At 43.6% G+C, this 21950-nt stretch overlaps 1 protein-coding gene across 4 annotated transcripts; it reads left to right on the forward strand.

Annotated features, from left to right (window-relative positions):
- The first annotated feature begins 430 nt into the window (after positions 1 to 430).
- Zfp202 (zinc finger protein 202) lies at positions 431 to 21719 on the forward strand. Of its 4 annotated transcripts, none has more exons than NR_153114.1 (7): positions 431 to 552; positions 15314 to 15805; positions 16420 to 16630; positions 16993 to 17081; positions 17882 to 18011; positions 18556 to 18675; positions 19011 to 21719. NR_153114.1 is itself a non-coding variant. In NM_030713.2 (7 exons), the coding sequence occupies exons 2-7, from the start codon at positions 15408 to 15410 to the stop codon at positions 19982 to 19984; spliced, it is 1926 nt and encodes a 641-aa protein (NP_109638.2). In that variant the 5' UTR covers positions 431 to 552; positions 15314 to 15407; the 3' UTR covers positions 19985 to 21719. The 4 variants fall into 4 exon arrangements, 3 of the variants coding, with proteins under 3 accessions (NP_109638.2, NP_001346393.1, XP_011240931.1); NM_030713.2 differs by having other exon boundaries at positions 15314 to 15809; XM_011242629.3 differs by lacking the exon at positions 431 to 552 and adding an exon at positions 594 to 8611 and having other exon boundaries at positions 15314 to 15809; positions 19011 to 21304.
- Positions 21720 to 21950: the final 231 nt, after the last annotated feature.

Raw genomic sequence — 21950 nt, forward strand, 5'->3', positions numbered from 1 at the left:
TTTTCAAGACGGACAGAGTTGACAGGCAGATGTTCTGGCGGCCCGGCAACAGCTGTGCATGAAGGAGCCAGCATTCAAATCTAAACCTTTCTTTTTTTATTCTTCCATGCTTGAAGGAAAAGAAAACTGCGTGGGAAGGAGGGGATTCTCTTGTGGAGATGTAGATACCAAAACCAACATGAAAGATGAAAACAAAACCCTGTAGGAAGTGGACAATGAATACCACGCCTAGGAAGGTGATGGGTTTGCCGCAAAGGGGACTGGCCATAGAGGGCAGCAGTCCAGGGAATGCTTCCCGGCATGGGTCTCACTGGAGAAGCCCCAGGCTTCGACCAACAGGAACACAACGAGTGGACCAAACCTCCTACAGCCTAGACAGGCTCCAGCACCCCTTGGAGGTGGGGCGAGTGGTCGCTTCCGGTTCCGGGCGCAGAGGACCCACGTGTTCCGACCCGCTGGGCCCCGCGCGACTCGGATCCCGCTCGGCTCTTTCGGCCGGGAGTGGGTGGGGGAGCACCGGGCAGGGGAGGAGCCGCCGGAGCCGCGGGAGACGTGAGTGTCGGGGACCTGGCCGGCGAGCGGGCACCGCAGCGGGCGGGGAGGGAAGGGCAGGAGCATTGGGAGGGGCAGCAGACCCCGCCCCCCCGGCGCCGGGGGACAGCGCCTGCCAGGGAAGGGGTGGCGGCGGGGTCCCCGCGGCCTGGGCGTTGTAACCATGTCACCTCCTCGCGGCCAGAGCCGGGACGTCCGGAGACAAGGGTGGCACTCCAGGCTTCTCTGCCCAGCCACCTCCTTCCGCCCCCTCTGGGGGCCTGCGGACATGCACTGTGCCCCTCGGATTGCGTCCATACCAACCGCTCCGGTGCGCTAGAAGCCAGTGGGGTGTAGCCTAGGCCCCTTGACGCCCACCTTCCCCTCTCTTCAGACTTTTCACTCTGCATCGCACATTGCTCCAGAGCCCTCCCTGCAGGTTTTGCCTTCCCTCCTTCCCAGCGAACCCCGCCCCCTTCACATGCGATCTTATCACCTGTGATCCTTGCCAGTCCTTGGCCGTCTAGCGTGTGGCTCTCACCTGGCTTAGTGACAGGCTCAGAACTTCCCTGTAGAGCTAGAGGCTACTGTCTGCACTGTCTGAACTTCTTTCTTCCTACCCCTGACAACCAGCTCGGGGACCTCTTCTCCAGCTCATCTCACCATCTGCGGGACTTTCCATAGTGGACTGAAAGTTTGCTAGTTTTTTATTCCATGGCCGACCTGGTCCTCTCACACACTTTCCCCTGGGCTGTGGCTGTCTCGTATTCTACACATGGATAGCGCTGTCTTTTCTCTGTGCAGAACTCCCCAAAGGGAGATCTCTAGGTCCAGCTTATCGTCTTGGTCGTGGTTAGGAGTGCCACATCTAGGGTTTTGCTGTCAGGTTATTCTGTCCATAGTCTACAGGTGAAAGGCAGTAGGGAAAGCTTGGGGCAACGAAGTCACAAGGCATCTCTCTGTGCAGCTTTTTCTTTGAAGCAGCCCCATGGACCTTAATCCAGAAAACAGTTTCAATGAAGTGTCAGGATGGCTGTGAGAAGCTTGCTAGGAGAAGCAAGTGACAGTGGGATATTTGGAGGCCATCAAATATCTTGAGTCACTTTCTGCTATTGCTGCCTAACATAAAAGGGTTAGGAGGAAGGCAGTACATTTTTCTTCTAAGACAGCTGCTGACCTTTCCTCCTGTCTCCTATGTACACACCCTTTGCATTCTACCTGTATAATTGCAGGAGACAGTCATTCCAAGGCCACTGCAAGACCTACATCACTATTGAGGGACTCCTGTCGTTTCAGAATATACAGGTGTGGTGACTATACCACTCAACACAGGCATAAAACAACCCTAGGCTTTCTGTTTTATTTTCCTCTCCTGCCTGAATGTCAGCGTTGCTGGATAAGTTTGTGCTTTTCTGCATGAAACCTCAAATTTACTTCCTTTGCCCAGATAGTGGGTATGGAGTTTATCATACATGAATCCGCATGTAAGACTGAAGTGGTGCTCTGTGTTCTGTATTGACCATTTTGAGAAACACTATTTTTGGCCAGACCTCCCTCTTGGTACCTGCCTTACAGAGGTTTGAGGACAAAGACTTGCAAATACTAGTAGTGTTGACTAATCTTTGATGGGTGATCTTACCATTCGAGTGTGAGTTATTTATGATATTACATGCTTTTAAGACAGAAAGCCAAATGCTCTATTATCTTTTGTGGCATGTTAAGATGAAATACTGATGAGGGTTTGTTTCTGGTTTGGTTTGGTTGCTTGCTTGCTTGTTTGTCTTAGGACAGTGTCTCTCTATATATAGCTTTGGCTGTCCTGGAACTCACTGTAAAGACTAGGCTGGCCTAGAACTCACAGGGTCCCGCCTGCGTCTGCCTCATGAGTACTGAGAGTAAAGGCTTGCAACCAGCTCCCTTGATTTTCTTGATTCCCTTGATAAAGAGTTTCCCATTGCTGATCACAGGTCAGATCTTATTCTAGGTTTCGATGTGAATTCCTGATAGTGCTAAAGTTCCTGCTGTTCCCTGATCAACTTTGTCACGGCTTCTTCCCCGCTCTGCTCAGCACTTGGAATAGTAGGAGATATAATATTCAGTGTATGCTTATGAACTGAATCAAATCTGTGCACTTCTCCCCTCAAAGTTTCTCACCATTGATACTAAAGCAGTCTGTCTCTATTGAACAGTAAAGCAAGGTAGACTTGATTGATAAATTCCCCAAAGAACTTAGAATGTTTAATACCCAATTCCTACAGCTGTCTGAATGAAGGACTTATCACCTAGGAGCGCTGGCACCCACTAATTACGGTACTTCTGTTGAGGCGTGTATTTATTGAGCTTCTTTCCCCGCAAACTACCTGGAAGAATGATTCAGGTCTAGGAACATATCCTTGCTTAGGGGTCCCAGCTTACCAAGGAAAAGACACTAAACTACCCACGAGGAATGACTGCTGGGATTTCCTCTGTGCTCTCAGATTCTGCTAGGTCAAACCACAGAGATCCCAACCTTTGTCATATATATATGCAAGAGAGCCTCAGTCCAAGCCAGAAGGAAATCACCTAGCATAGAGCACTAGGTAGCCAGGATGTATTGGTTGTATACACATAGACAGTAACTTTCCTGAGTTACCTACATCCACTCCTGGGGTCCAGCTATTGTCTTATTATTTATCCTTTTCCTATTAAGTGATCCTTTCTCTGTTGTAAGATTATTGTTGCCTGTATTTGTTGTGGGAATTTTAATATATCTGCATAACTTTGGCTGCCAAATAATAAATGCTGTTTTCTTCCTGGTGGGTGTCAAGTGTTATGTCCCTTACATTTTCAGCTTCAGATTAATTTGTGGCATTTTGCCTTAAATTTGTATTTAAAGATTGACGCACATTATTTAAGTCAGTAACTAATCCTGGGTACTACCCATTAAATGTAGGATGATTCACTTCATGTGGAGGTTAATGAACATGGTCATAATGGCCAGATATGCAGGTTTTTTTCTCTTAAAATATGTATTATCTCGGTTCTTAAATAAGCCTCCTTCATTATCCCTCACTGATCCATTGTGAATCCAACAGTAAACAAAGAGTTTGTCTTTGTTAATCTTGAAGCCCCTCCTTAGCATCCTAAGATCTGGAAAGCTTCTCAAAGGTTGATCCACTTCTTTGCCTTTAGATAGAAAAATCATCTCCTTCAAAATGAGCCTATTGATACAACTGGTCCAGGATGCCACACCTTACAAAGTAGAGCAGGGTATAGGATGTGAGCCTCTGTCTCTTTATCATTGCTACGCACATCTGTGTGTATAAGGAAACATATTATTAATTTTCAATTTACCATATTGTCAATGACATTTTTTATTCACCTTAAACCTTGATGTTGACTATAAAGGCAGTCAAATTTCAGAGTAGAAGATAATTAAGCCTCTGACCACCTGACCATCTTGTACCAGCCACTGCCTATTTGACCTCTCCTCTTCTTCCTATCTTCTCATTTTCCATTCCTCTTTCTGTTTCTTAAAAGCTATTGTAATAAGCTTTGAGCCAATATTCTCTTGCTTCTCAAATATGACTTTTATGAGAGAAGAAGTGGCAAAACAAAACATTTCTCCAGGTGGGGCTGTAGCCCAGTGGTAGAGCACTTGCCTAAAATGCAGAGTTCTGGACTCCATCCCAGGTCTTCGGAATTAAACCAGTTTCAGCATGGTTTAAGGCACACTGATCATGACATGCTAGAAGGACAAAAGCCAGGGCATGCGTCACTTTCACTTTCTTTGCCTTCCGGGTTGAGCTTTCACAAGACTTGGCATATTCATGGCTATGAGTCACATGCATCCTGACAACTGCAGAAAGGGAAGGGTCTTTGCTTTGGGTAAGTAGAAGCCTTACTGATTCCATCTTCAGATAAAGACTCTATCACCAAGGTTCTGTCCCATCTGTGTTCAACAACTTACTTAATTCAATTTATACTGCCTCCAGAGCAAGTCCTGTTTGCTTTTTGGTTTGAGTTTAACACTTCATTTGTGATATGACAATAAACAGACCAACCCTTTCCCCTCATTTTTCATTTGTAATTATGAAGAAATAAAATAGACTGTATGCTTATTTTCTAAGTCTTGATTTCTCAAAAGAACTTAAAGGAGCTTGAAGCAGAAAATGAGCCATATTGAACATCTACCCTGTGCCATCTTCTACGCCAAGAGATTTATATAAATTATATCATTTACTCCATAAAATAAGCATGTGAGATAGGCATGTTAACCACCTTTCAAGAGTAAGGCTGAGAGTTAGAGAAATTGTGCCATGTGGCTTATGAGAGTAGAGATACATATTCAAAATTCCAAAGCCATGTTACCATTACATGGAAAGCAGTGGTGTGCATCTGTATACATAGCAGTTGAAATAAGGTCAAGAATTTGGCGAGTGGAATGGCCATATTGTTACATCCTTTTGTGGCACAGCAGCATTGGAAGACAACAGTCAAGAATTTAGTTTAGTTTTTTGTTTGTTTTTTAATTTGAATTCTAGAACAGCTTGAAGGCCCTAGTAAGCTCCAGTAAGCAGTTGTTTTCACAGTCCCAGACTATGAGGCTACATTTGTCACTTAAATTTTGTGACTTTTCCTGGAGAGATGTGACGAACTATCCCTACAATACAAGATATAAATGACAGATCAAAGAAATTCTTCTACCCATATAGGTTGGTAAGTCATTGAGTTCATTAGTAACAGCTTGAGTAAAGGGCTACTCAGAGGCACAAAGGTAACTACGGCACCAAAAAGTTCACTCCAACTCTTGTAGCTATGTGCCCATAGTTCCCTGTTCAGTCTCAAGGTGGCTCCACCAGAGTCTTCACTACCAGTTGCTTCCTGTTTGTATCAGAAGAGGGGGCTCATGAATCTTGTGTATGAGCTTGCTAAGTCAGTGACCTTTCTGAGTCATTAATTTATGAGGCTTATGGGCCATACCCTCTGCCTTTCCGAAGGGGAATGTCTTATTTGGAAGGAAATAGCTACATGGCATTCACTCCTGTGGCTCTTATGTTCTTTCCACTCTATCTTCCAAGATGTTCCCTGACCCTTGGACGGGGTAAAAAAGATGGGTGGATATTTTCTTCCATTCCTACCTTAGCATAGGGGCCAGTCACTTATTCTCAGCAGCTTGACAGATTATATCAGTCTCTTCAGTTTTGCAATACCCATTTGGAGGGACAGCCTTTTCTTCCATATTAGACACTGATGACAGCAGAAATCTGTGAATATAAACAACTGTTTCAAGGACAGGTAGGTGCATCACATTGATATATTAAAACTGAAACAGTAGTTTGTTTCTTTTTTTTTTCTTTTATTAGATATTTTCTTCATTTACATTTCAAATACTATCCCGAAAGTCCCCTATACCCTCCCCCTGCCCTGCTCCCCAACCCACCCACTCCCACTTCCTGGCCCTGGCATTCCCCTGTACTGGGGCATATAATCTTCACAAGACCAAGGGCCTCTCCTCCCATTGATGGCCTACTAGGCCATCCTCTGCTACATATGCAACTAAAGACACAAGCTCTGGGGTTTACTGGTTAGCTCATATTGTTGTTCCTCCTATAGGGTTACAGACGCCTTTAACTCCTTGGGTACTTTCTCTAGCTCCTTCATTGGGGGCCTTGTGTTCCATCCAATAGCTGACTGTAAGCATCCACTTCTGTATTTGCCAGGCACTGGCATAGCCTCACAAGAGACAGCTATATCAGGGTCCTGTCAGCAAAATCTTGCTGGCGAATGCAATAGTGTCTGTGTTTGGTGGTTGTTTATGGGATGGATCCCCAGGTGGGGCAGTCTCTGGATGGTCCTTCCTTCCATCTCAGCTCCAAACTTCGTCTCTGTAACTCCTTCCATGGGTATTTTGTTCCCCATTCTAAGAAGGAAGGAAGTATCCACACTTTGGTCTTCCTTCGTCTTGAGTTTCCTGTGTTTTGCAAATTGTATCGTGGGTACTCTTAGTTTCTGTGCTAATATCCGCTTATCAGGGAGTACATAACATGTGTGTTCTTTTGTGATTGGGTTACCTCACTCAAGATGATATCCTCCAGATCCATCCATTTGCCTAGGAATTTCATGAATTCATTCTTTTTAATTGCTGAGTAGTACTCCATTGTGTAAATGTACCACATTTTCTGTATCCATTCTTCTGTTGAGGGACATCTGGGTTCTTTCCAGCTTCTGGCTAGTATAAATAAGGCTGCTATGAACATAGTGGAGCATGTGTCTTTCTTACTAGTTGGAACATCTTCTGGATATATGCCCAGGAGAGGTATTGCGGGATCCTCCTGTAGTACTATGTCCAGTTTTCTGAGGAACCGCCAGACTGATTTCCAGAGTGGTTGTACAAGCTTGCAATCCCACCAACAATGGAGGAGTGTTCCTTTCTCCACATCCTCGCCAGCATCTGCTGTCACCTGAATTTTTGATGTTAGCCATTCTGACTGGTGTGAGGTGGAATCTCAGGGTTGTTTTGATTTATTTGCATTTCCCTGATGATTAAGGGTGTTGAGCATTTTTTCAGGTGCTTCTCAGCCATTCAGTATTCCTCATTGAGAATTCTTTGTTTAGCTCTATACCCCATTTTTTAATGGGATTAGTAGTTAATTTCTTAACCCTTGGTCTTCCTGCCCTCTGTAGCCACAAATTTTTGAACAGAAGTAGTTATCATCCCTCTTGTAGAATAATCATTAAATCTAAGCAGAAAGCAATTGGCTGCATATGTAATTGTTGTAACCGCTATATGTTCATAGTAGTAGTACATAGAATTTATAGAGCAGGACTGTTGGTGACATTTCTCTCACAGTAGACTGCATAGTACCTTCTGACACTATGAAAGCCAGAACCAGCAGGTGAGAACCTTCCAGCTCAGTCCCAGATTGATTTCTCATGTTCCATAGACAAAGTATGCAGTGTCTTCAGTAGTAGTCTTACTATTTGTTTCTAATGTAAAACCAACAGCAGTGTCAATAGCTTATAGGGAAGCGGGGTAGGAGGTGAGCAGGGAACTCAGCCTCCTTGGCCAGTAGCTCATAGCTAATCACTCCTAACACTGGAATTTACTCAAAAACTTCAGAGACTGGTTTTTCTCATTGCTTTAGGTTATATATACTCTGTCTCAAGAAGGCATAGTAAGTACTTATGTTTCTGGTTCTCTACCTTGATACTTGGACTGCCCATCTGTACTCATGTCCCATAGCCTTGTGAATCAGGCTATGAGGGACTATCTCATTCTTTGTTTTAACATCTGTTCAGTTAAAACTTTTCATGCATAGGGCATTCACTTAGGTATTGGGCCACTAGCCACCGCAACACCTCATGCTGAATCATGAATTTCCCTTTTGATTAGAGGTTAAAATTGAGGGCTATGTTCTTTTACTTCTGACTTACTTTTGCCCTCTTCACTCACTTATTTTCCCAGTGGGATTCCAGTTTTTTAGTTGGGGGTGGGGGGTTGGAGTGGAATGCTTTTTAGCAGGGGTCTAATTTGTATTGTCTTCCTTGCACCTGCCAAATGCAGGAAATGACAGCGCAACACCTCATCTTACCTTACCAGGTTTTTGTTTTCTTGCTTGCTTGCTTGCTTGCTTTTTGCACCTTCTACCAAATCAGAGGATAGCATCCATGTGTCTTTTTTCATATCAGAATTCCTCTTCCATGGACAAGTGCTTTCCAGACAGACAGCTGAGCTCAGCTGTGACTTTTCACTCACAACAGTGGCCAAAATTGTTGCTATAGCCTGCTTATGGCCATAGCCCATGTATTGTACTTTCAGGATTGGCATACATTCTCAAGTTTATTAGCATTTTTGGGAATGCCCCCAAAGTCACCTGATAGGCTCAGTTCCCTGGGGAAGCATGCCACCTCATAGCATGTAGATAAGATGGTAAACTTAGCATTCCCTCAAAGGACACTCGATTCTCAGTGGCTTTACCTTGGGTGGCGTGTCTTATCACCCATTAGTGGAAACATGTTTCTGAATTTGCCACTACAGAAAGGAAGCACACTATCCTCTGGCACATGCAGAAAGGCCGTCAACATTGGAATTGCCTCTGTAAGTGCTCTGGTCTCCGATCAGTGTTAGTGCATGCCTCAACCTGTCATTGTCACTGTGCAGCTGCTCCTCCCCAACTCATCTTTGATCCTTTCAGATTCTGTGTCCTTGTTAGTTGTGTTGCATGCCTTTTGAATGGGCATGTGAATAAATGTCTCTTCACCACCCCCACCCCCCAAAGTGCTGACGACATACCAAAAAGAAATGGTTCCGTCCAGACCTGATTTCGTGGTCTGGTGAATTTATTAGGGTTATTTACAAGAACATGGGTGAATCAAAGGCATTTACATCACCGAAAAGGTCTGTCCCAGCATGGGTGAAATCATAAAGCTATCTGTCACCCTGGATCGCCCTACTTAAAGGCAGTGCCACCAAGGAGTTTGCTCTTCCCAGCAGTTGCTTGCTGCTCATGTAATCTTGGGAACTGAGCTTGATGATCTAACAACTTACTGAGCTTCCTGAGTTTTGTAAGTTTTGTGGACATCCTAAGCCTTGTTTTATTAGCCCCCTAAGTTTTTTTGAGCTTCACTCTTTCCTCGGGAATGTTTCAACTTAAAGGAAATGGATACACACGCAATATCTAAGTCTACTAAATATAATCATTTAAGTCCAAATAGCTAGTTAATTGTCTGAAGACTATTTTCCAGAAAAAAAGGCAAGTCACCCTTTTCCTATAGCTACAAAAGATGTCTTTTAGGGTACAGAATTGATAATTCTTTTATGTCTTCTGGTTTTCAGTGCTTAAGAGAACTGAGTTAGCCACCTCTGTCATGTGACATCTTCAGATAAGGAACAGAGAAAGCTAAGCCAAGAGTGGCAAATAGATCTTAGTTTCCCCTTGCCTCCTTCCAAATCATCCCTCATGTACTTAGCAGTGCATACTCAAAAGGCCAGGTCATGAGACTGCCCCATCTTATGAAGTGTCTTTGCAGACATTTTCTAGGTGACTCTTCTTAACGAATCATTTACTATTCCTGGCCTGGTTATCATGGACTCCCACATGAGTATCCAAGAGCCATCCCACTTCAGGAGACTAGGAAAGGGCCACTGGTGACAGGGAGTGAGCACTGGGTAGAGGGGCCAGCAGCCCAACCCAAAAAAACTTGCTACAGAGCCACCAGGGTTGATGCCAGGGTTTTATCTGGCTGTGGAACTTTTCCAAGGACACCAAAGAAAGATAATGGAGTTGGAAGGCCAACAAATTGTAGGTATCATGCATGTAACCATGCACATCCCATGAACTGTAGGGTAAGCGGTGAAAACCAGTTATTCTTGTCTCCATTAATGCTTGACATTTGCATAGCATATTTGAATTCATGCCACTTCACTGCATTAAAGTAGTTATCTACAGGGCTTTACCTTTTACAGGGTTGGTTCTGGTGTGTGTGAGTCTGGAGCTGGATCGTGGTTCTTTTGGAACCTAATGTATATATAGCTTTGCCCAGCTGCCATGCCTATCCAACCCCATCTCCTGCCAGGGCAAGGAGTCCTTCCCCTCTTCTTTGCCACTGTTGATGACCTCTTTCCCTCCACCTGAGTTTTTGCGATTGCTAAAGTAAATACAAAGCGAGCAGCAGGACTATCAACTGTGGAACATTTAAACACCCTGGCAAGGCTGCGTTGGTTTTTGGGTTTGTTTTTGTTTTTTTTTTTTTGGTTTTTTTAAGAGTGAAATCACTCAAAGCAGGATTCCTTCTTTCAGAACTCGCAGTGTATGGAACCTTTTGGACATGATGCTCCTTGAAGACCAAGGGAATTTCTAGATGACTTCACTGATCTGGTTCTCAGACATTTAAAATAATAGAGATCTTTTTATTAAGCTAAGTTACCTTGCATAGCAACTCTGTTTATCTGCCTTAAAGGTGAATGTTAGCATAAAGGGATATATATCTGGGTAAATAGTGAGTATTGACATTAAATTATTTAATGTCTGGTTGGTGTTTATTAAAGCTGATTGAAATCTCAAAAAAATTTTTTTCAAATGCCCAGTTATGTGTAATGTACATTTGAGTTATCCCTAATGTGACCTGAAGATTACTTATGACTTCATCACACTTGAAACTTGGGAATGTCTTGTTTATGTACCATACAAACAATAAATTTTTCTTTATTCAGCACACATTTTGCTGAACACATGACTAAGTACTAATTCATATGGCATGGTAACGATCCTTCCCAGAGGCAGAGACTCAGTGAATGTTCTCTGCCCTCACCAGTTATGAAGCAAGTACCTATCTTCTTGCTAGACTTTGGTTTAGGGTGCAGTGTGCTCCTCCCTTCAGGATCTTATAGTCTCGTTTGTAATTCTGCCACTAGAGGAGCAGTTTTACAACACCATGCACACTGTGCTATGGAGACCATGTCTTTACTCATCATCTAAGAGGGTTCAGTGGGGCAAACTCAGAATAGATCAGATGCAAGAATGGAGCCAGGCAGATGAAGGCTTAGGATAGTTCATAGAGAAGCTTGGGAAATCTTGGTAAAGGGAAACAAGATGCAAAAATAGTAATTTAAGCAATGGCTCTCATGGAAGTGGCACTCACAGTAGAGAAGAGAGGCCCCAAGAGATCTGGTCTTGAATTTTGAGTATTGGAGAAATTCTTTGGTGAGACAAAAATCTCTTGGGGGACTGGAAGACAATTGAGTGGTTAAGAACACTTGCTCTCACAGAGGTGCTCCCAGCACCAAATATCAGGCAGCTCAGTCACCTGTAACTCTTCTGGCCTCCTCAGGTACCTGTACAAACGGTAAATCACAGTCTTCTTAAAAGGAAAAGGGAAGAGGTTCAAACAACATACTAAAACTACTTTTTCAGGGATACCGTGAAAAGGTAACATTAAAACCAATCCGAGGCCGGGCGTGGTGGCGCACGCCTTTAATCCCAGCACTCGGGAGGCAGAGGCAGGCAGATTTCTGAGTTCGAGGCCAGCCTGGTCTACAGAGTGAGTTCCAGGACAGCCAGGGCTACACAGAGAAATCCTGTCTCGAAAAAACAAAAAAAAAAAAAAAAGAAAGAAAGAAAAGAATTTAATTTGGTTCTAGCTCAGCACTAATGGTTTTAGTAATCTCAGATTTTTTTTTTTTTTTTTTTTTGGTTTTTCGAGACAGGGTTTCTCTGTGTAGCCCTGGCTGTCCTGGAACTCACTCTGTAGACCAGGCTAGCCTCGAACTCAGAAATCTGCCTGCCTCTGCCTCCCAAGTGCTAGGATTAAAGGTGTGCACCACCAGTTTTAATTCTACCAAAATACAAAACAACAACAATAAATAAATAAATAAATAAATAAAACACTAAAGATGATCATATAATTAAAAACAAAAATGTAAGCTATCAAGTAGTAGAGAAACTTAGCATAAGATACCATAAGAATAATAGAACTAGGCAAGATGGTTTAATGGGTAATGGTGCTTACTGCTAAGCTTAGTAACCTGATTCATAGAACCCAGGTGGTAGGCAGAGAACCATCTTCTGCAAGTTGTCCTCTGACCTCCAGTGTACACTGTGGCATGACCACATCCACACACAATTTTTAAGAATAGTTGCATAACTATCAAAAACATAGAAGCCATGTTACAAATGATTGAAGACAATAAAATGAAATAACTTAGATTAAGAGAAATTTGGAAAACATGATTATATAATTATTATATATGACACTTTATATGTCATATAAAGTGTCCCAACAGTCAAGGGTCAGCTGGTGAGAGTCAAGTGATAACCTTGAGAGTTTATTGCAGGCAACTGCAATGCAGAACAAAAATGACTGATCAATAAGGGACCCTGGGCTGGCTATCATTCTTGTCTGGAGGAGGACAGAGCCAAGACCCCTTGTAAAACTTGAACTCAGTGGTTCACTCTGCTCACACATAGTACCAGACACAGGCCAGTACTTTTCCAGGGTGAGACTTTAGTCACTCAGAATGTGGCAGATACTGAACTAGAGCATTTAATGCAGATGAAGACATGATGGATTTGAAAGACATTTGTTAGACAGAATTAACAAGACTCAATGACCCAGCAAAGTATGAGTATAGGTGGGGGAAGACTGGCTATGGGTGCTAAGATAGCAAGAAAGTATGAGAGTAGAGATTCATAGGGCTTAAGTGCATTTATTGTGTTCTTTGTAATAGGAGAGTAAAAAAATCACAGTTGCTAACATCAAGTTTCTCAAGGAAAATAAGCAGTGGCTATGTAATAAGACAGAAAACAGAATGGATGGACCAAGGTTGCTTTTGACCCATTTAGGTGACTTCTAACCATGTGTAAGGGTAGAGAGAATAGGATCAAATTAAATTTCAGAAGACATGAACCTAAGCTGTCTTAAAAGATAAAGTTTAGCCAAGCTAAAGGTCACAGGTACTAAGAGTCATGTGTGACTTTTCTCCAAGCCAACCAGCTTCCATCTTGGAGCATTCAGCTGTGCCCCCTTGCCAAGGATCCCAGCTGCGCTTTTTTAATAGTTCATTCCCAACCCCAAGTATACAACTGGCAACTCAGCAAATTCCCTGCAGGAGGGGCCAGAATACACACAGTCACACCAGAGAAGACGAGAGCAGGGCTTCCATCTGTGCAGTTGTGGGGAAGCCTTTGGGTAAAGCTTTCTAGGTGTGAACTTTGGGGGAAGAGTGACCACATCCTGTAAGTAACCCCTCACCTATACTCCATAAGGATGTCCAATAAACTCTTTTGTTCCCTAGAGTGAAATTTGGTGGAATCATGCCTTCATTTATTAGGAACTTGAGACAAAGGATAGATATTGTTTATGTTTTCCCTTGGGAAGGAATTTTAACAACTGCTATTCCAAAGCTAAAGTTCATGGGACACTTGTAAAGATTGTATGCACCCAGTTCAGGAATGGGGGGTGGGGGGAGGAGCGCATGGCTATAAAGGATTGCAAAGGGAATAACTACCTTAAGGCCAGCTAGTGTGTGATATACTTAAAGAATCTTACTTAAGAGAAAAGCAGGAATGATTGAATGATCTTCACTAGGGGAAGAACATGACCAGATTTAGATTTACTGTGACAGCCAACAATGAGAACACTGTAAATTGGGGTGTCCAAACTTTTGGCACTAAAAAATAATGTTATCTACAAATGTGCTTGTTGGACTGTATTCATAACTATCCTGGGAAATGTGTGGCCCACAGGCTGCAGAGAGATCTTCCTACTAAAGAATGCTGACTTGGAATAGCAACTCCAGAGGCAGTTACCGTTATCTAGATGAGAATTGGTTAGGACAGCATCAGAGCAAGGGAGTGACACAAGGTAACAGCCACCCAGTAAAGAGTGTGCCACGGGTATATTCTTCAAAAGACAGCAAGGCCTGAAAAGCCAGGTTGGCCCTCAGTGGTACGGGGGATGGGTAAGATAGACTATAAAAAGCTTTGCATCCTCTGCACAGTTTTTTCATTTAAAACACATTTTTATAATACCAAGTAATAGCATTAAGAAAATACTTTAGAAAGTTAATAGTTAACATTGAAATTCCATCTCCCTTCTGAACACAGAAAACAGTAAGACATTTGATCTCAAATTTACTCTAACAGAAATATTTTCAGCTCCATACTGTTGATGAGCAAATAATTTACAGAAAAAAAAAACTTCCCATGAGGCTATACTTCTATCCCACACCTTTTCAGTGATAGCAGGCAAATATAAGTCCTTTTCGTCCCCCTTCTCTTTATATTACCCAATCGGGATCTCATTAGAATGATAAGCAGTCCTTGGAAAGCTATAACTACATAGACATACTGAATCAGATTGTGAGAAAAAGCTTCACAACTAATGTATTATCTCTTACTCCTTGTTGAGTACTGAGGGAGCACACGTAGGAAGTCATGACTGTAGTTCAGGCAAGGTGGTGAGGACCACCCTGAAGTAGCAGGCAGAAAGAAGAGTAAAGGTTGAGAAGTTTAAGAGGTAGCATTGGTTTAATTTTAAACAGTGAGAAAAAAATCATAAAGTTGAATCCACAAATTACTAAACTAAGTATTTTCTTTACAATTGGTCCCTGCCAAGGCAGAAAGAAGGTAAGTTTGCAAACAAGGCTAGAATAAATGAGTGTCCTTTGAACAGTTAGGGGTCAGTGAGTCATCCCGGTAAAGATGTCTTAGCAAGATAAAGGCAGGCTCTGGGGGTGGTGCTGTTAGTGTCTTTCCTCTAGAGTGCTGAAAATCTCCAAGAGTTTCCATTTGACCAAGGTTAATATTAGTTTCGTGCAGCCTTGCGTAACATATGTCCACCCTGCTGATGGCTCAAGATATAAATACTATACGCCTGTGAAACAAATCATGGCCACTGGGGCATTGTTTGTAGGCATTCTGAGCATCGTTTCTCCCAACCATGTAAGGACTGTGGGGAACTCACAATGTGCTGGCTGTAGTACAGACAGGAATTGAAGGAGCCAAACTAAAGAACTGAGCAGGAAGGAAGTAGAAGAAAGGCATTAGGAGGTAAAGCCACACTATTGTGAGTAGAGCGGTGTACTGTTTTTTTATGGGCTAGGAACCTTCCCTAGGAAGTGAGGGAAGAGGACCTTGCCAGGCCTATCCCAACTTGATTTTATTGCAACATGCAGTTATGGAGACTGGGGAAGGGGGGAGTTAATTATTTCAGAAGTATACAAAGGATCACAAAGTCAGAACTGTTGTCTCTGCATAACTGCAGGCTTCTATTCTCTTTCATCTTTACTACTCTACCCTAGGTCCCTTAGGAGGAACCCCTTGAGCTACCCGGTCTAAAACACGTTATCGCCAGTGTGAGGGCTAAATGGTGTGATAACACCCAAGAGCCAGGAAATGGCAACAGCCTTGGAGCCAGAGGACCAAGATCTTTGGGAAGAAGAAGGAGTTCTGATGGTGAAACTGGAGGATGATTTCACGTGCGGGCCAGAATCCGCCTTGGAGGGCGATGATCCTGTACTGGAGACCTCTCACCAGAACTTCCGACGCTTTCGATACCAGGAAGCATCAAGCCCTCGAGAAGCTCTCATCAGACTTCGAGAGCTTTGTCATCAGTGGCTGAGGCCAGAGAGGAGAACTAAGGAGCAGATTCTTGAGCTGCTCGTGTTGGAGCAGTTCCTCACTGTCCTGCCTGGAGAACTGCAGAGCTGGGTGCGAGGCCAGCGGCCCGAGAGTGGCGAGGAGGCAGTGACGCTGGTGGAGGGTTTGCAGAAACAACCCAGGAGACCAAGGCGGTGGGTGAGGAGGGGGAGTCCTGATCTGTGTGATGTGGAGGGGGACTGTTCCTCAAGGCTGGATCTGGGGAGAGTATGAGGGTCCCATAAATTATCCTTTAAATTTTACTGGTTCTGCTTTTGGGTTTCATCTAGAACCATGAGCCCGGTGGGGCCGGGATGGATGTGTGCGAGTGTGACTTTCTAGGCTTTGAATCACCTGCCTGTGCCACCTAAAGATTGGGTTTTAAATTTCTTTGGATGTTGAACCTTGGGGTCCTTAGAAAGCAACTATTCTGACTTCCTCTAGTTTCACCTAGACCCTTAATCCCAAGACCCCTTTCCTAGGATGGTAATCTGAGAAAACAAACAGTAAGCAGCCCTGAAGGATAGATGGAAACCTCAGGGCCCCAGGTGATGAGATTAAAGGTTGAAAGAAGGGGGAAATTAGAAGAGTCCTAGGGTGTCCCCTGCCTTGTCTTTGTAAAGATAACTGGTTCTTCGTGTGCCTTTGCAGCTTGAGTTTCCCCTCCTCATCTCGTTCCCTTTGTGAGTGTTCCTCCCAAAGTACCCCTGATGACAAGCAGGAATTTTCTCCTGACTCCATCATGACTGGAAGTTAAAATTGTTCCCAGGTAACCGTCCATGTTCAGGGCCAGGAAGTCCTGTCAGAGGAGACCCTACACCTAGGGCTGGAGCCGGAGTCCTCCAGTGAGCAACAAGATCCAACACAGACCTTGACCACTGAGCAGCCCCATGAGGAAGCCCTCCGAAGCCCAGATCTGGGGACACAGGAACAGGAGACCTTGCAGCATGACGAGGAGCACCTGCCCCTGCCGGAATGTGGTAGGAAGAAGCCTCAGCAGAAAGGAGAAATTTTGGCAAAGTGAAGAAGAAATTGGGAGGCGGGGTTCTCTTGTACCACAAAGGCTGAACAAATTCTAATAGAAAGCACAGAATATTGATGCTGAGAACACGACCAGCTAGAACCTGCCTACAAATGGGGCCAAGTTTAAGTAGTGGTATTCTTGAGTGTTCCCAGCATTCCAGTGGAGTTATAGGTCGTTGTGACAATTCTGCCCACTTTAGATCAGCTTCTCGACTCTCTTAGCAGAGAGAGTAAGTAGTTAAGGACACTTTGTGTTCACTCTAGTAGAGGAGGCTCAGCCTCTGGCATTTCATGTTGCTGACCTCCTTTTGTTTTGTAGAGGTTCCAGTGTCCCAGGATGTAGACCTTCCCACAGAACAAGGGTCTGGACACCCAGAGATGGTTGCTCTTCTCACTGCTCTCTCTCAGGTAAATCCTAATTCAAAATACATATTTGAGGATTTGTTGGGTGTTAGCGATATGCTGAACAATAACGGATGTAAGTGTGCATGCTTAGAGTAAGTTTTCTGTTCTTTCTGTGGGGATGCAGGATAGGGGAAGAAACTATAAAATTAAACAGCTGTTTTCAGCTCCAGTCTTCATCGTCTCTTTATTTGCCAGAGGTACTAACTGTTCTTTTCTTCAGCTAGACTACAACTCCAGAAGTAGTAACTAAAGGCACTAAGTGGGGTCATTTTGCAGTATTCAGTACAACTTTGAAGTTGTTAAGTGAACAGATTTATCATTTGTAAGAGTGCCTAGCGTGACTGTGATAATATTTATGAGCTAAATCTCTTGATCTGAAATTACGGGGCTGAGAAAAGCAGATAGAATTCACTAGTGGTTTAGAGTTGTAGTCTAGTAGTTGTAGTCAAGTAGTCTTTCTTGTTCTGACCATGGAACAATTCTTAGAAAAGATGGTTTTTACCAAGGCCTCCCATTAAAACAGCAATTAGGGAGTTGAATGATTTAAGGCCCATCTTGGGTTTTAAACCATAACCTGAAGAAGAATATAGTTTGGCCTGAAGAAAGATGATAGGTTGGAGAAGCAGAAGTAAGGCCAGTGTTTTCCTCAAGTGCTGAAGGTTCCGAATCAGCACCATTACCAGGCTCCCCATGGAAATCCTTCTGCATCTTCCCATTCCCTTTGTCTCTGGATGGAGCCTACCTCAAAATACAGTAGGATACCTGAAGCATCACGTCCTGATGGGATCCTTGTGTCATTGCAGGGACTGGTCACATTCAAGGATGTGGCTCTGTGCTTCTCACAGGATCAGTGGAGTGATCTGGATCCAACACAAAAAGAATTCTATGGAGAGTATGTCTTGGAAGAAGACTGTGGAATTGTGGTCTCTCTGTGTAAGGAGTTTTATGTATTTCCATGCCATTCTAGCCACAAACATCTTTTCCTGTTGGAATATAGGGAATCGGAGACCTTGAACTACATGTACTAAACTTTCACTAATGCATGCCTACCCCACAGTGAGATTAAAGATCAGTTAGCTGACAAAGATGACACCCTTCCAACAGAAAGGAAGAAAGAACGGTGCTTGAAAAAACAGTGAATAGAAAATGAGAAAATACAGTTATTGTTTTTGAGTTCAATATTTAACTTTTGAAGTAAGCATATGAGTTTTGAAGCAGTCAAAACAAAGATAATCGTCCTTCAACAAGAGGGGAAAGAGCAAGGAACACGGCAAGTAGTCTAGTTACTGAGGCTCGGGTGAAAGCACTAGAAATGCTCAAGATGGGCAGCACAGAGAAACGCCAAGATGAAGAGTAGTGATGTCCGACCAGTTAACAGAGGCCTTTGCTCTGCCGTCTACCCGTCCAGACAGATGCTCTTAAGTCAAAGAAGTGTTGAGCCAATCATGATGTACTCTTTTTCCCGTCTCTTGAGCAGCATTTCCAATTCCCAGACTAGATGATACCTCCCAGATTAGAGAAGAAGAGCCTCAGGTCCCAGGTGTCCATGAGTCTCAAGAGCCTGCAGAACCAGAAATCCTGAGTTTTACCTATACAGGTGAGGAGTATCAGACAGGGCTGGCCACCACAATGGGCAGTTCCCTCTAGTCAGTGTGTCTCTTTCCTCCGGGGCCTTTCTCATTGGTTCTTTTTCATGATTTGATTTTTTTGTTATGGTCTTACTTTATTGACTTGCCCCACAGCCCACTCACTGGTTCTTCTAATATGCCATCTATCACTAATGCTTCCTTCCGAAAGGCAGACCCCTCCACCATTATCCTTTCCTTCACTCTTCCTTCCATTTCTTAGAAAACCCATTCAAAATCCTCTCATTGTATAACAGATAAAATTGTTCTTATAGCTTCTCTTTTTCTGTTCTTGCCCCTTCTATAGGAGACATGAGTGAAGCTGAGGAAGAAAGTGTTGAGCAACAAGATACACACAAGTCTACTTTGGCAAACACAGAAGTTCACCAGTCTCCAGATTGGGAAATAGTCATTGAGGATAATACCAGTAGACTTAATGAAAGATTTGGTACAAACGTTTCTAAAGTTAATAGTTTCACAAATATTAGGGAAACTATGCCTGTTCACTCCCAATCAGGGAGGCAGCATCATTGCCCTCTATGTGCAAAAAGCTTCACGTGTAATTCTCATCTTATTAGGCACTTAAGAACTCACACAGGAGAAAAACCCTATAAATGTATGGAGTGTGGGAAAAGTTACACACGGAGCTCACATCTAGCTAGGCACCAGAAAGTCCATAAGATGAACACTCCTCATAAACATCCTCCAAACCGGAAGACTGTGGATGGCCCTCTGGTCCAGTCTGAGGTAACTACCCGTGTGGAGAAACCATATACCTGTGATGATTGTGGAAAACATTTCCGTTGGACGTCGGACCTGGTCAGGCACCAGAGGACACATACAGGAGAAAAACCTTTTTTCTGTACTATCTGTAGCAAAAGCTTCAGCCAGAAATCTGTGTTAACGACACACCAAAGAATCCATGTTGGAGGCAAGCCCTACGTGTGTGCGAACTGTGGCGAGAACTTCAGTGAGCAGAAGCAGTATCTGACACACCGCAAGACACACGTGTCTGAGGAGCACCATCTGTGCAATGAGTGTGGCCGCTCCTTCAGCCATAGTGCAGCATTTGCCAAGCACCTGAAAGGCCATGCTTCAGTGAGGAACTGCCGCTGCGATGAGTGTGGTAAAACCTTTAGCAGGAGGGATCACCTTGTCAGACATCAACGAACACACACTGGGGAAAAGCCTTTTACCTGTGCCACCTGTGGGAAAAGCTTCAGCAGAGGCTATCACTTAATCCGGCATCAGAGAGTCCACACAGGAAAGACCAAGACCTAGCTAGGGGCCTTATGTGGAGAGCTTAATTCCGCCGCCAACTGAGACGGATGGGTTCTGTGTTCAACCTGAGAAGAACTCTTCTGAGGCATCTCTGACCTGCCCGTACCTTACATCACCTCTTCCAACTACCAAACAAAAGCCCCATCCAGAACGACTCAGCTTTTCTCAGTTGAGGCTTCTGTTTCACTGGCATGCTCCTGCCTCTACCTCATAGGTGTGGTGTAGGAGATGTGGGACTTAAGGAAATTTGGGTCACTGTATTTTGAGAAACATAGGCTGCTCTAGATCCTGGAGACTACTTGACAGCCTCAACTTCAGTGTGGTCAAGGATAAGTACGTAGGTCTGATAAGCGACCAACTTAAAACGGTCTGTCCTTACTGGACTCAAACCTTAAAGCACAAAACCCTAAACTCAAGATAGGAGGTTTGGGTCCTGATAGATTTGCCACACTGACGGGATAGCTACAGTTTCTCACTAACTCGCCTCTTCACTGTACACTTTCCTTTGATGCTGGAGACAAAGGGGAAGAATTTTGAAGGACAAATCCTTAAGGCTCCTTCACAAGGATTTTGACAGGCTGCTCCTTTCCCCATTGTCAGAATGACACTAAGTGCCACATACTGCTACAAAAGCGGGCCTAAGCAAAAGCCTCTTGGGGTGTACCACCCCTGTCTAAATACTCCTGTCTACTATTCAGCCACTGTCAGTTTGTCCCTTACATGCCTACTGCAAAAGAGGTGTAGTACTGGAGTGCTGAAGAACTCAGTAAAGCATAATTAAGACATGGTGAAATCCATTCCATTCCCACATAATGTTTAAGCCTGCCCTCCTTCATTTGGCTTGTGAGAAGGGATCTAAAGCTCTTGTTAGCATAGAAAGGCACTGTATCTAGTGCAGAATCATAATTGACTGAGAGAGACTAGAGGAGATATAAAACCAGTTCGGAAGACTATGAAACAGCTGTTGCCACTGGCTGAGACTATTCTGACACCCAGTCCTTGGTATCCCTGCCTGGGTTCTCTAATTTCTGGGAAGATTATGAACCCTAGTACTTGGGACCCTGAGAATTCATCAGAGTAAAGGGATTTTTATGTGTCTTGTGTTACTTGGTTTTTCATGTGTAAGTTCATTTTCATGTAATTGTGAACTAAAAAGTAGTATCTCCTGGTGGCCTACGGGTCTTTTACCTGTTCAATGTTCCCAGGAGGCTGAAATTTTATGACCTTACATGTCTGATCATCTATCTGAAAAGGACTGAGGACAGATATTCCATAAATGGGGCACAGGATGTGGGATTAAAGCATGAGAAGGAAGATATACATCTATGCCTGGTTTCTTCTGCTTATTTTACAATCACAAAGGGATATGGTGGGTTAGCAGGCATCTTCTCAGCTCTAATCCAATAGGGAAATTCTCTTAACGATGGACTAGTCAAATTTTAATGCCAGTCAATCATTGTCGTGAAGATACATAAGAAATAAATAAAGTGGGCTGGAGAGATGGCTCAGTGGTTAAGAGCACTGACTGCTCTTCTGGAGGTCCTGAGTTCAAATCCCAGCAACCGCATGGTGGCTCACAACCATCTGTAATGAGATCTGATGCCCTCTTCTGGTATGTTTGAAGACAGCTACAGTGTACTTACATATAATAAAATAAAACAATAAATCTTGGGGCCGGAGTGAGAAGACAAAAAAAAATTATTTAAAAGAAAGAAATAAAGTGATATTTGCAACCAAGTACCCCAATTTACATTTTACCTGTTCATTTTCTAGAGCTTCAGGTTTCTGATAACCTGCGAAGGCCATTCCTGCTATAACTAAATAGATTTGGAAGGACAAAGTTTCTTCCACACTAAGCGAAGCCTTGGAGCTGTTAGCATAGGCCAAGCCTGGAGTTTTCACAAGAGACTAATATTCTTGTATTTTCAACCATGTATCTAAAGTGTAAGCAGAATTTGTCCTATAA

This window comes from Mus musculus, chromosome 9 (assembly GCF_000001635.26).
Source record: "Mus musculus strain C57BL/6J chromosome 9, GRCm38.p6 C57BL/6J".
Lineage (NCBI taxonomy): Eukaryota > Metazoa > Chordata > Mammalia > Rodentia > Muridae > Mus > Mus musculus.

Coding starts and splice junctions, on each gene's coding strand:
- Zfp202 (NM_030713.2), top strand. CDS start 15,408: ATGGCAACAGCCTTGGAGCCAGAGGACCAAGATCTTTGGGAAGAAGAA. Junction 16,631..16,992: donor CCTGCCCCTGCCGGAATGTG/GTAGGAAGAAGC, acceptor TTTGTTTTGTAG/AGGTTCCAGTGTCCCAGGAT. Junction 17,082..17,881: donor TTCTCACTGCTCTCTCTCAG/GTAAATCCTAAT, acceptor GTGTCATTGCAG/GGACTGGTCACATTCAAGGA.